The 13,215-nt window shown below is 37.8% G+C and overlaps 1 protein-coding gene across 1 annotated transcript in view; it reads left to right on the top strand.

Moving 5' to 3' along the window:
- MPP7 (membrane protein, palmitoylated 7 (MAGUK p55 subfamily member 7)) overlaps positions 1 to 8,177 on the top strand; it is a 153,941-nt gene extending 145,764 nt beyond the window's left edge. Inside the window, exons 12-15 of the mRNA XM_012654848.1 lie at positions 3,089 to 3,182; positions 4,226 to 4,334; positions 5,822 to 5,965; positions 7,477 to 8,177. Coding sequence (XP_012510302.1) covers positions 3,089 to 3,182; positions 4,226 to 4,334; positions 5,822 to 5,965; positions 7,477 to 7,656 — 527 coding nt within the window. The 3' untranslated portion in view covers positions 7,657 to 8,177. The remainder of the gene's footprint in view (positions 1 to 3,088; positions 3,183 to 4,225; positions 4,335 to 5,821; positions 5,966 to 7,476) is intronic.
- The last annotated feature ends 5,038 nt before the right edge of the window (positions 8,178 to 13,215 follow it).

Raw genomic sequence — 13,215 nt, forward strand, 5'->3', positions numbered from 1 at the left:
TTTTTTTAAAAAATTTCTTTGTGCCCTTAGTAATGCATCCCTCCAACCCATTCCCAGGCAACCATGGATCAGCATTTTGTCACTGTAGATTAGCTGGAATCATCTAGTATTTTACATAAGTAGAATTATATGGTATGTACCTATTTTTTCTTTGTCCAACTTTTTCAACTCAGCATAATGAGTTTGAGATTCACCTGTTTTGTTTCATAGATCAATAATTCATCTTTTTTCATTACTGAGTAGCATTTCGTCGTATGGAAATACCACAGTTTATCCATTCACCTGTTTGTTGATGGACATTTAGGGGTTCCTCCCCATCCCCATGTTTGGCTACTATAAATAAAGCTATTATGAAATTTGTGTACAGATTTTCTGATGGACATTTATATTTATTTCTCTTAGGCAGATAAGTAGGAGTAGAATGGCTAGGTCATATAATTTTTAAAGAAACTGCCAAACCGTTTTCCAAAGTGGTTATACCATTTACAACCCACAAGTAGTGTATATGAGATCCAGTTGCTCTGTGTCCTAGTCAACACTTGGTGTAGTCAGTCTTATAGTCAGTTTTATAGTTTTAGGTTTTCACATTTAGGCCTTGATCCTTTTCAAGTTATTTTTGTGTTATTATTTAGCGGACTTGCTTTGTTTTTAATCTCAGGGGAAGATGATTCCGTCTTTTATCATTAAGCACCACGTTGGTTCACCGAGGCCTCTATCAGTTAGTCTGAGGACTTTCCCTATTACTCCTGGTTTGTCATGAATGGGTGCTGAATCTTTTTTAATGCTTTCTCTGCATCCATTGAAATGATCACGTATTATCTTCCATTATTCTGTTAATATGGCAAATTTCACGGGTTTTCAAAGGTTCAGCCAGCCTTTGGTATATAGGCCATTGAGCATTTACTGAATTATGGAAGTGACTGAATTTAAGCTACTGTTTTATTATTTGTTTTCTGTTTGTCCCTTATGTATTTCATTTTCTTTTTCTTCCTTTTCTGCCTTCTTTTGGATTGAGTGTTTCTTAGTATTCCATTTTAATCTACCTATTGGCTCTCAGGTTATATCTCTTTGTGTTAATTTTTTACTGGTTGCTCGAATCATCCACAATCTACTTGGAATTAACTTTGTGCTATTTCACGTAAAACACAGAAACCTTGCAACCAACTGTAGACATCTCTTTACCCCTGCCCACATCCTTTTGCTGTAGGTGTCAAATGTGTTATTTTTACATACATTGAAAACTCCATCAGACTTACTTTAAAATAGTGGTATATATTTTAATGAATGAAAGAGGAGAAAAGTAGACTTTTATATTTATTCAATTATTTGTTCTTTCTTCATCCCTGAAGGTACAAGTTTCCTTTTTATCATTTCTCTTCAGCCTAAGAAACTTCTTGAACATTTCTTTTTGAGGAATCTGCTGGTGAATTCTGCTAGTTTGTCTTCATCTGAGAAGGTCTTTATTTTGTCTTTATCTCTGCAAGATATTTTGGTTGGTAGACCTTGTCTTTCATTGCTTTAAAGATACTATTTCATTGATTTCCTGTTTTTATGATTTATGATAAATCATAAATCATTATTCACTTATGTGTCCTGCGCTGCTTTTTTCTAGCTGCTTTCAGTGATTTTTATTTGCCTTGGCTTTTGGTTTTTTTTGAATTTATCCTGCTTGGGATTTGGTGAGCTTCTGGAATCTGTAAGTTTATCTTTTACCAAATTTTAGAATTTTGACACCATTATTTCTTCAAATATATTTTTTTTCTGCCCCAATCTTTTTTATTCTCCTTTTAGTGCCTCAATTACATATATGTTAGATATTTCAGTATTTTCACACAGGTCCCTGGGATTGCATGTATATTTTTCCCAATCTTTTTTTTCTTTGTTGTTCAGATTAGATAATTTCTATCCATCTGTCGTCAAGTCCACTGGCACTTTTCCCTGCCATCTCCATTCCGCTGCTGAGCCCATCTAGTGACTTGCTTCTATGAGGTGTTGTTATTTTTCAGTTCTAAAATTTCCATTTGGTTTTTCTTTATAGTTTTGTTTTCTCTGCTAAGAATTCATATTTTTATTCAATTCGTGTTTATTTTCCTTTACCTTATCAAGCACAGTTTTAATAATTGCTTTAAAGCGTTTGATCATTCTAACTTTCAGGTCCTTCTCTCCACACTCTCCAACCTGCCTGCGTAGGCTTTTTTCTTTTCCTGGTTCTTTTCCCCATAAAGGGCTTCTCTTGGAGTTCAGCTGCACATCCTGCCATGCTTCTCTGAGAATGATTCCCACCCTTGGGGCAAAGCTAAGAGGAAAATAGACTCCTCCCCATGCAGATTGGCTCCCTTCCCCAGTCTACCTGTATTATTTATTTTCAGAGTGCCCTGGTAGCTGTTTGGGGTTCGGAGTTTTCCATTAGAATCTGCAGGAAGGATGGGCTGTGATGTCAGCACTGGAGCACCTCGGGCTTCCTTGTTGCTGTTATTGTTGTTGTTTTAATTAATCCTATATTTTCTGATCCCTTATAATCCACTAACAGATAATTAGGCAAGATTACTGAAAGGTTTGGAGTTCAAAAGCATTCAGAAAGATGCTGTTTATAACTTGGTAAAGGAGGACTGAATAGCACATAGAGGTATTTAGCATTCACACGCACGGCGTAACTGCTGTGTACCATGCGAGGAGGACAAAAAATAATTTCAGAGCTTACCTAACAACCTAGTGGACAATAGACTTGCTTCAATGAATAAAAATCAGCAAATAAAGATAATAGGCATGTTATTTGCCAAAGAAAGGATTTTTTCCTCAAGGATTTAAATACCACTTATTTAATCAGCATATTAGAGAGCCTTCAAAATATGAAGAATAGCACAAACACGTGATATAATTTAATTTTTGATCCTTCTTCAGATTAATAACACCGGAAAATCTGAATGTATGACACTTTACTGTATTTTATTGGCTAATTTTCTTTTTTATAAGTTTTTAATCCTGTCTAAGAAAACTTTAATTAAATATGCTTGCTGGTTTCTTTTTTAGTATTTTCCTTAAGGTGGCTGATGTGGGCTTCTCTAACTGCTTTTTCATTAAACCACAGACACTACCAGAGCAAGAAGAAGCCAGGAGAGTGATGGCGTCGAATATATTTTCATCTCTAAGCATTTGTTCGAGACAGACGTACAAAATAACAAGTATGCGGACATTCTCGAGAATTTTCGTGAGGGTGATGTCTGTAGGCACTTGCCTGTCTCTCCAGTTCCAGGTGGCCGAGGGGTCCCCTCCACTTGAAATGCAGTTTAATTATCATAATAATATTTGAAACTGATTAAAAGGGGGTAATCCAGTTAGAAATTATTATCAATCTTCACCTCTGTTTTTTTAGTAACCTCAAGCTGCTCCATTTCTATAAAGTAAAGGAATTATTTTGCAGTACGAGGGAAGGCTGCTAGTGGCTTACTGTGACCTTCCTCCAGCCCAGTTACTGAATCTTAACATATAATTTGGATAGAATTTTAATTTAAAAACTAATGAGCAGCTATGTAACATATCCCTAGATCCCCAGTCTACACACCCACACAGCCCCCTTGTTCTCTCATTGGCTCTTCAAAACGTTGAAACAATGGTGATCATCTTGCTTGTGCCCTCTGCTCTAGCTAACTCTTAAGTTTTCTCCCCTCTGGTTTTCCATTTGCTGAAGCATGAATATTTTAGGATATCAGAAGCAATGTGTGTTTTCAGGCAGGGCTGTGGGATTTTATTGAAACATTGAAACGCTTTTTTTGCATTTGGCGCAGTACGGTGTTTTTATAGCACACGATCGGCTGCCCCGGCTCCATTAGCCACCACCCAGCGCCTCCAGTTCTGAAGCCGAGCTGGGTTACTCCGCAGTGTGCAATGAAATTTCAGTAGTTTCTATTGTTTGGCTTATTCACTATTTTATTGCATTGCATTAGTTCTGAAAAAAAGGGTGATGGAAAACATTAGAACACCCCTGGACCAAAGTACTTTTTTTCCTGCTTAAGTGTAATACAAGCAAGTGTTACTAATGTGAAAATGTAAAATAGAAGATTTTTTAAAATTGACATTCTAAAGTCCTTGGCCCTATTTGTTTTATTAAACACAGTAAAAACAAAATTACATGTTCAGCAAAAATGTCTTTTCGCTACGAATTATATCTTGCTACCTATAATTTATTTTTAATTCACAAATGATTCTGATACGTCTCTTTCTCCAGGTTCATTGAATACGGTGAATATAAAAACAACTACTATGGCACGAGTATAGACTCAGTGCGCTCTGTCCTCGCTAAAAACAAAGTTTGTTTGTTGGACGTCCAGCCTCATGTAAGTAGACGGGACACTGCACACGACCATTTCCACGTGACGCAGATCTGAAGTTACCCACTTTTGGCATACACGTGGCTTTCCTAAGATGACAAAAGCATTTAAATGTAATTTGAGACATCTTTGGTGAGAAAAAATACCCATAATGTTATTAAGAAAGAGAAGTGGAGGAAGCCTCAAAATCTGTGTTTGTAACTCTTGATTATATTCAGTTTTTGCCACCTATGGTGACTCTTAGATATTTCTATATATTTTGTATTTTTTAAAGTATATACATCGTTACGTGCACAATGTATTTGTGTGTTAAGTGTCTGTAATTTTTAACAGTGCACAGTTTGGCTCTCAGTCCTTTCTTTGATTTTGGTTCGTACATCCCCTTGCAATATGAGCCCTGCAGAGCTGAGGGCATTTCACAGAAACTGTGCTGAACGCAATCCCGGCTGCAGCTGTCAGGGAGACCCTTGCCCGTCACCCAGGTAACTCTCAGGAACACCCTGGACTGGGAATGCCAGTGTGAAGCCATTCAGTTCCCTGTCCAGTCATCTGGCCTCCAGCTGATACCCAACCCACTGCGTTTTCCTCATCCCCAGGGACCACAGAGTCTCCTTCCCCAATGGTCGCACCCTGGGTGCACAACTCCAAATGCCAGAGTGACCTGCAGAAGCCCTTTGCGCCACTTAAGACAGGAGAATATGGAATAAGAGTCCCAACAATTGGCAGCGGGGCTGACTCCCGACTCGGCCCCAGCTGTGGACGGGGTCGTCTCGCCTGTGCGGAACCCCCCTTGCCACCTCTCTGCCGCCGTGCTGAGCCCTCAGGCTCAGGTCCCCACAGCGTCATTTCAACGCTTCCTCCCCGAGCCTCTCCCCTCCGCCGCACCAGCGCTGCCCACCCTCTCTCATGCACACACGTGCACATGTAGCCCGTCTGCCAGACCTTTCGGTGGAGTTAGGATTTATATTCATATTCCGAGAGGTCCTGACATACAGATCAGGAATAACCCTCAGCTCTCAGCCTTCTATCCGTCACCCTTGGCTGTAGGTGAGTCCCAGACGCGCAGTGGACGTAAGATAAGATATCTGATGAGGGCATGGGGACAGGCTTCCTGGGGAGCAGGAGGCTGCCCTTGCAGGGCACTCGGGAGGAAGGAATGAAAAAGGAGAACTCAGGCTTGGAAGAGGGATGGGCTTAAATGGGATGGCTGGAAGACCTACATGTTGGGTATTTGATCCAAAAACCAGTTTTGTGGTACTTTTAGCCACTTCTGTTCATATGGTGTATTTCAAAACATTTCAAAACACAAGTTGCATTCTCTAATTTCTTTTCAGGTGTGTTTGCTACATTTAATTGATAAAATAATAGTATATCGAAAGACCTACTCACTTTAATTAAGAGGATAATTTTGAGGAGTTATCTCCTTAGAAAGAAAACTCAGTAACTCATGATGCTATGAAGAAATATGAGAAAAGTTCTTTTCTTCCTTACAGACAGTGAAGCATTTAAGGACACTAGAATTTAAGCCCTATGTGATATTTATAAAGCCTCCGTCGATAGAGCGTTTGAGAGAGACAAGAAAAAACGCGAAGATTATATCGAGCAGAGACGACCAGGGTGCTGCAAAGCCATTCACGGTGAGTGTGGTGACCTCGGTGGCGGGGAACGAGCAGCAGGCAGAGCGTGTGTACAGCTGCAGGGCCCTCGGACAGACGCAACACGTGAAATTGTGAGCCAAAATCTGTAAAGGAATTGTATTTAGGCACATTTTGAACAATTGCACTTTTTATGCTTCTGTGGACAGATCATCATAGTAAATTGACTGAAAACTAATTTGTTCACTATTATGCATACATTTCAGACTTTTGTAGGCTGAACATTTATATGAACATTAGACCACTTAGTTTTCAGACTAGCTTTATTTTTGAAGCTAGAGATACCAAAGTTGGTTCCTGTTACTCATTAATATTAATAGTCTGAATGAAAAATTTAATAATTTGCCTTGCTTGTCTCCTTGTATCAACAATCATATTTAGCACAGTAAAAGAAAAAGCACCATTTTGGGAATAGGAAAAATAGACTAATATTATTTAAGAATAATATTTGTATTTCCTGTCGGTATTATCGGAAATGGTGATTTTGACTATAATGGCTTCTGGCAAGGCCTTTTATTGTTTTTGTTCTTAATCTTAATATGTTCTATCTTTGGACCAAAAATAAAAAGCAAAGAAGTTAAATGTCAAGAGCTTTTTATTTTCTCCTCCGCTTGATTAGCTCATCTTTAACCTTAGTCTGTATTAATCTGTAAACTGTTCGCTGTGGTTACAAAATACAGATCATGTTTTCAGTTGTCAATATTCTGTAAGTATCTTTCTTCTAAAATGCTGACAAACGTATCCATGCTGAGTTGGTATTGTCACACGACTTCAGCTCCTCGAGGCTCTTGAAGAAGAAAGTTAAATTTTCTGTTGCGAAATCTTATCAACATTGAAATGTAGACTGTGAAATTATTTCATTATGTTGCGATGTGAAGAGTTATGCTATTTATAAATTTAGAGGTTTCTCAATGAAGTTAATAAGTGATAAGATAAATAAATCTAAGGATTTGGCTGACATTTATATTACGAGGCCAACTAAAATACTTTCCGGCTTCAGAAATGTGAGACATCAAGGGCTCCTGAAACTCTTCGAACGAGACACAGGAAGAGCATGATAACTGTCCTTTTATTATATAAATGTTCCCAACTCTGAAAAAGGAGTTTAGATTATAAATTCCTTCCTACGAATAAGCATAAGTGATGCAGCCAAAGCATCAGAGTAAACAGTTCTTCTTTCCCCCAATAGCTATTGTAATACTGATGTACCCTGTAATTATGAATTAGTGACTAATTATCCTGAAATTCAGTGAAGGCAGGAGTTTTCACTCTTGTCTGACTCTTGCTTTGTCCAAACCAATCAGACCGATAATATTAGGAATTATGGCATCTGAAGAACTTGTCGTTAAAGGGGATAATTTTTATTTCTGGCCGAGGCGAAAGACTGAACTCAGAGCAGCATTAGGTAAACCGACTGTAGAGTGTTTGCATTGATGTGAAGTGAGGTCATTGCCTGGTTAACCAATTTTTAAAAAAAATACTTCCTTTTGTAGGAAGAAGACTTTCAAGAAATGATTAAATCTGCACAAATAATGGAAAGTCAATACGGTCATCTTTTTGACAAAATTATCATAAATGATGATCTCACCATGGCGTTCAAGGAACTAAAAACAACTTTTGACAAATTAGAGACAGAGACCCATTGGGTACCAGTGAGCTGGTTACATTCATAATAACTAAGGGAAATGTCCACAATCACCTTTTTTATAATAGAGTGCATGATTAAATCAGTTACCAGTCTGGTGTAGGGTTTTTAAATCTGTATCACTGTCATTGGTGTATAATCTTGGTGAAAATTGAACACCGCTTTTGTTTGTATCTTTTTATAGCCTTATTTGAAACATAGTGTGTGAGTATCAGATCCGAAATCAAAATTTGCACAGTACTCTGAGTATTCTGAGCAAAGCTTTGAACCTTCTGGTTGTCTTTAATGTAGCTCTGTCTCCAAGATGAGACTGAAGTTTTTAAAGAGACGTAGGTAAAGTTCATGCTTCAGCCAGTCTCAGACGTGGATGCTGCCGTTCAGTTTGCATGTTAGCAGTTGACAGCATCAGCTTAGCACCCTGGAGCAGCCCCAGACAGGACAGCTTTGCTGTTTCTGGGTGGATCATCACAGACTAGCTGGGCCGGCAGCGAGAAGGAGTCCTCATTCTGTGCAAAAGGTGCAAACTTCTTCTATATCCACAGTATGTTCACAGTCGTATGCATTTGGAAAATCTTTCTTAAAGGAGTAATTGAAAATTTACCTTGAGTGAATTTTCATGTTATATAGTAGCTTGAGAATTCCTTATGAGTACATGTCCATGACTCAACAAATAATAAGGGAAAACAGACTTTAAAAAATTATTATGTATAACTCAAAACCTCTCCTTACGGCATTAATCCTAGTAAGAATGGTAGTATCTTGGGGCAAGAAATGATTACAAGGAACATTTGTATTTGTAAATCTTCGGAAGACATTTCTGGAGTCACCAAAAAGGTTTTTTTTTTTAAAAAGGTTTTTTTTTTTAGCCAGCTTTGGATTTTCCCAATAAGTTATAAGAATGTGATTCCTATTCTAAAAAATGTAGACATGTTTTATGTTATTACTGATACCGTTAAAGAAAATGTGATCATTTTTTGAAATATGTGCAATTCATCACCATATCTTTAAATTGTACTAAGATGTGTTTAAGAAAACTTTCCATGTATTGTTAACTTATTTTTTGGTCATCAAAATGATTCTTTAACACTGTCCAGATACCATCCAAACCTTGCCATTGTTAAAGAAGTTTAAGAAAGACTCTCGTATTGTAAATATTTAGATGGGATCTCTCACTTTTCTTTGATACTACTGATCTCTAGCAAGTGAATTACATAGTTGAAAATACTAGAAATATGTGTAAGTTCTATAAGAGAACATGCCTGCCATTCTTGCATGCAGTAAGACCCTGCTGGTTGAAAATCATTGCATCTGTGACTTTCAAACAGGGAAAAAAATGTTCTTTTTTGTTGATTTGTAAAGAGAGTTTAGATGTCATGTTTAAAGAAAAATAGAATGTAGTGAAATTTTATATATTTATGAAATATTTGAAAGGCATATTTTTTTAAATATCAAATGGGGATATTGATAAAATAAATTGATTGTATGTAAAGATGTCATAATATAAAATAGTAGTTTTATAATCCGGTAAACATTCCATGTAAATATTTGACCTTGACAGAATAGATCCACAAGTGCATTACATGCATGTCGCACATTCGAGAGTATTCGTCACTGAATTTCCTTGAGACGTGTCTAATTACATATTAGAAACATAGACAGAAACTACTCCAATGGCCTCGATACACACTGACACCAAAGTAGTAGATAATCAGACTAAACGTTATGTGATAACATAATCCAAACAACGAATTCTAATTTATTGCTTAAATAGCAAGCAATTTCGTTTAAAAAGAAAAAGCAAGGAGGAGGATTACCAAATTCGATACTAAAGCCATGCTTAGTTGTGTGGCAGGTCCAACAGAAGGACGAGTCTTAAGTAGATGGTTTGGGTGGAATATTCCCTTGTTTGAACATTGACTAAAATTTCCTATAAACGAGGACTTCTTGGACGAAGAATGATGAGAAATGTGTAATTTAGGCAGTCATCTGAATAATTTAGAGAATTCAAATTCTTTACCCTGAAATACCCAGACTGATTTTTTTTTTTTCATTTGCAGATCATTTCTTCAATTCTTTACTTTGGGGATAGAGTGTAGGGTAATGGAAACAGAGTCCTTTTTGTGGCAGTAGGAATGGGGATGGTATAAAAATGTAACTGTCCAGACCTCCTCCTTTATTAGACCAGAGCTAGAACAATTTTTTTTTTTTTTTAAAGAGACAGGGATCTCACTCTGTCACCCAGGCTGAGTGCAGTGGTGCGATCAGAGCTCACTGCAGCCTCCGACTCCTGGGCTCAAGCAATCCTCCCACCTCAGCCTCTGGGAGAGCAGCTGGGACTACAGGCATGAGCCACCAGGCTCAACTCTAGAACAATATTTTTAAGATAACCAAAAGAAAGGGGCGCTTTGGCCATTTGAGGAATCGGGTAGTATACGTAGTCTTAAAAGTGGTGTTTATGTGGCTATCTTGGTGCTTAGAGATTTGATTAAAATTTAACAAGGCAGGGCCAGCTCCAAGGGTTCAGTGCTAACTGTAGCAGAAGGCCCTTGACTCCGTACTTCCTTCACCCCCGAGTAGCACTGTGTCCAGCACCTTCGACAGCCCGCTCCTGGGATAATGGGGTGTCAGCCCTAGTTGAGAGAAGAGGAATGCTTACTTTTTTTAAGTTCATGTATTTAAAACCCAAGATGGAGAAGGAAATTCTGTACTCCCATAATTGGCAAATTAGAGTTGGTTAAAAATAAAAAGGTGAAATTGAACTATAATTTTTTACCATAATTTTATTGTCCAATATAGAAGTTTTTGGTATCTTTGAGGCTGCCTTTTCTGCTATTGTGTGATTGAATGTATCTAAATTTTTATAATTTAACATTGACAAACATGTAAACTTCTCATAGACTTACAAAACTATGTCGTTACAATCTTCCTGAAGATACAGATTTTTATTATTTATTTTCTTTTTGACTAGTAAAGATTTATAAGTAAATGTAATAGAAAACCTTTGATCTTAATAAAGTTATCTTCAAATGACGTGTATATTACTTGAAAATTGTTTTTGCACTTGGTTATCCTATTCTGTTATACTGTTATTCTGTTCTATCATGCTGTTTCCCATAGTAGAACAAATTCTATTTTCTATGATATGAAGTGATGTATTGGGACTTGGCCATTTCTAAAATTAAATTTCAATTTTTTTTTTAAATCAAACGCTACTTTCATTGAGGTTGTTGGAGGGATGGATTCACCAGTCTTGCTCTTACCCATGCAGTACAGCAATTTAAAGATGTGGAGAAAAACAGTGGGATGGAAGATCCAGGACCATCCACGTTGGGAACCCCCCACCCTGCCTTCTACCCCTCCTCCACATCAGGACCAGAGTGTTACACGCATCTTCTTCCTCAATTCCATTTAGGCAAAACTAAACTTTTTCAGCTGTGCATATGAGAACAAACTGTCATCTGCCTATACAGACAAACTGGCATTGACCTTGTGCGTCAGTGGTTGAGCCAGTTGGCTCCAGCTCTGCCCCCGTGAAATTGTACAGTGCAGCATTCAACCACATGGGATGTGGAGCCAGAATTCTTGAGCTCACATCCTGGTTTTTCCTGTCACCTGCTTTGCAACTTTGGGGAAAAAAACTGAATTTCTCTAGTCTTCATTTTCTCATCAGAAAAATGGGGATAATATTAATAATAGCAGTTACCTCATGGGATTGTTGTGGGCATGAAATGAAAGAATCCATGTGAAGTACTTGGAACAAAACCTGGGATAGAAGTAGTCAGTAATTGTGAGCTCCTGTTTTATAATCATTTTCATCACATCACACAATTTAAAAGTAGCTGTGTAAATATTCTTAATCACACTGCATAAGCAACCCCCTATTAGTAAATCTACTGGAAGATTCCCAATAAATAATTTCTTATTGCAAACTTTATTATTTAAAAAAATTCCATTGCTTCCCACCAAGTGATACACCAGGAACTAGTTAGGTAATTCCCAATAGGAAAGTGAACCAATTTTTTTTTTTTTTACCACTGGATATGCAATGTAATTGATAATTTGAAAGAAATGTCCCTTAATTGTATTAATGCCCTTTCTTCTGCTGTCACCCTTTTTTTCTAAATGCTTGATCAGTTACACTTAAGCTTCTGGAAGCAGAAAATATTTTAGTTTTATAACAGCTGTCTTATACACATAGACAGGCCTTATCACTGCCTGACCAAATTGTATTTAGTAACCGTGGAACAGCCATATGATTCCCATATACTATCTTATTTAATCCTACAACTGTCTTATATGAAAGGTACTGTCTTCATATTTTACAGCTGAGAAAAATGAGGAGCAGGGCTTCTGTACCTTGCCCAAGGTGACACAAGGGATGAGTAGCAGAATCGGGCTTTGAATGTCGTCTGGCTTCTTCCAGCTCCAAGCCATTTTCACTACATGGTGCTTCCTGGTGTTGCTGTAACTTGAACCAAAGCTGGAAACAGGTGAGATTTGGATTGAGGGGTGATCATCCTCCTTATATATATGCAGTTTGCAAAGAGTTTTCTCAGAACATTGTTGCTTTAGGTGTAACTTGATGTTATCTATGCCTGTATAACTGGGTTAATCTTCAAGCAGTGGCTGTTATCAGAAATGTACTAAAATTTATATGGCGTGATAGGCAATTTCCTGTTTAGTCTGCCTGAGTCCCAGTCCTCAGTGGTGAGTCATGATTGGTCTAAGTCCGTCATGACAGTCTCCTCTTTGCAGTGTTTGATCTGGGCCGGTCATGCTACCAGTTGTAGGTGATGTCTGTTGGAAGAGCTGTGAGAAAGACACATTTCCCTGATGTAAACAAACAGCTACATGAAGTGAAAATCCTTTCTGCCCCTGCCCCATCTTCCCACTGGAGATGCTTCAGTTATGTTGCGATGCTTGTCAATATGGCAGCCATAACCCCAACCCTAAACCAGAGGATGGCAAAAGCCAATCTACTCAGGATGACTGAGTAGAAAAGGGGAAAGATCCTAAATCCGTAATACCATTGAGCTGCTGAACCCATCCTGGGACCTCTTTCCTCTAACTGTTAAATTAGAAAATGTTCTGATGGTTTAAGTCCCTGTTTCCTTGCTGCTAAGGGCACTCTGAATTGAAAGCAGCACCCAGAAGCAACGCAGGCCACTCTCAGTATCTGCTTTCTCTCATCAAAGGTTGTCTTTTGCTGGGCTGTCACATGCCCTGCATTGACACAGTTACTGAACTTTAAAACACTCCGGAACCCATAGGGTGTGACAAAGCAAGACACTCCATTTACATTTTATTTTTCTTGGGTTCCACTTTTTTTTTCCCCTCCACAATATGGATAAGAATTTAACCTTAAAATTCAAGTTGGGAGAAAGTTGTTCTTACGTTTTTTGGATTTACAAATTTATCATGGTTGTGTTCTAACTTTATTGGTCACTCCAAATCTCTTATAAATAAAAGGCTAACCAAACACTAGCTGAATCTACCATTTTGAACAAAGTCATGCCTACTTATTTGTTTAATTTGACTTGGGCAATAATAATACCAAAACATTCTATTTGTGGAGCCCTTGCTCTGT

This window comes from Propithecus coquereli, unplaced genomic scaffold (assembly GCF_000956105.1).
Source record: "Propithecus coquereli isolate 6110/MARCELLA unplaced genomic scaffold, Pcoq_1.0 Scaffold45, whole genome shotgun sequence".
Classification (NCBI taxonomy): Eukaryota; Metazoa; Chordata; class Mammalia; order Primates; family Indriidae; genus Propithecus; species Propithecus coquereli.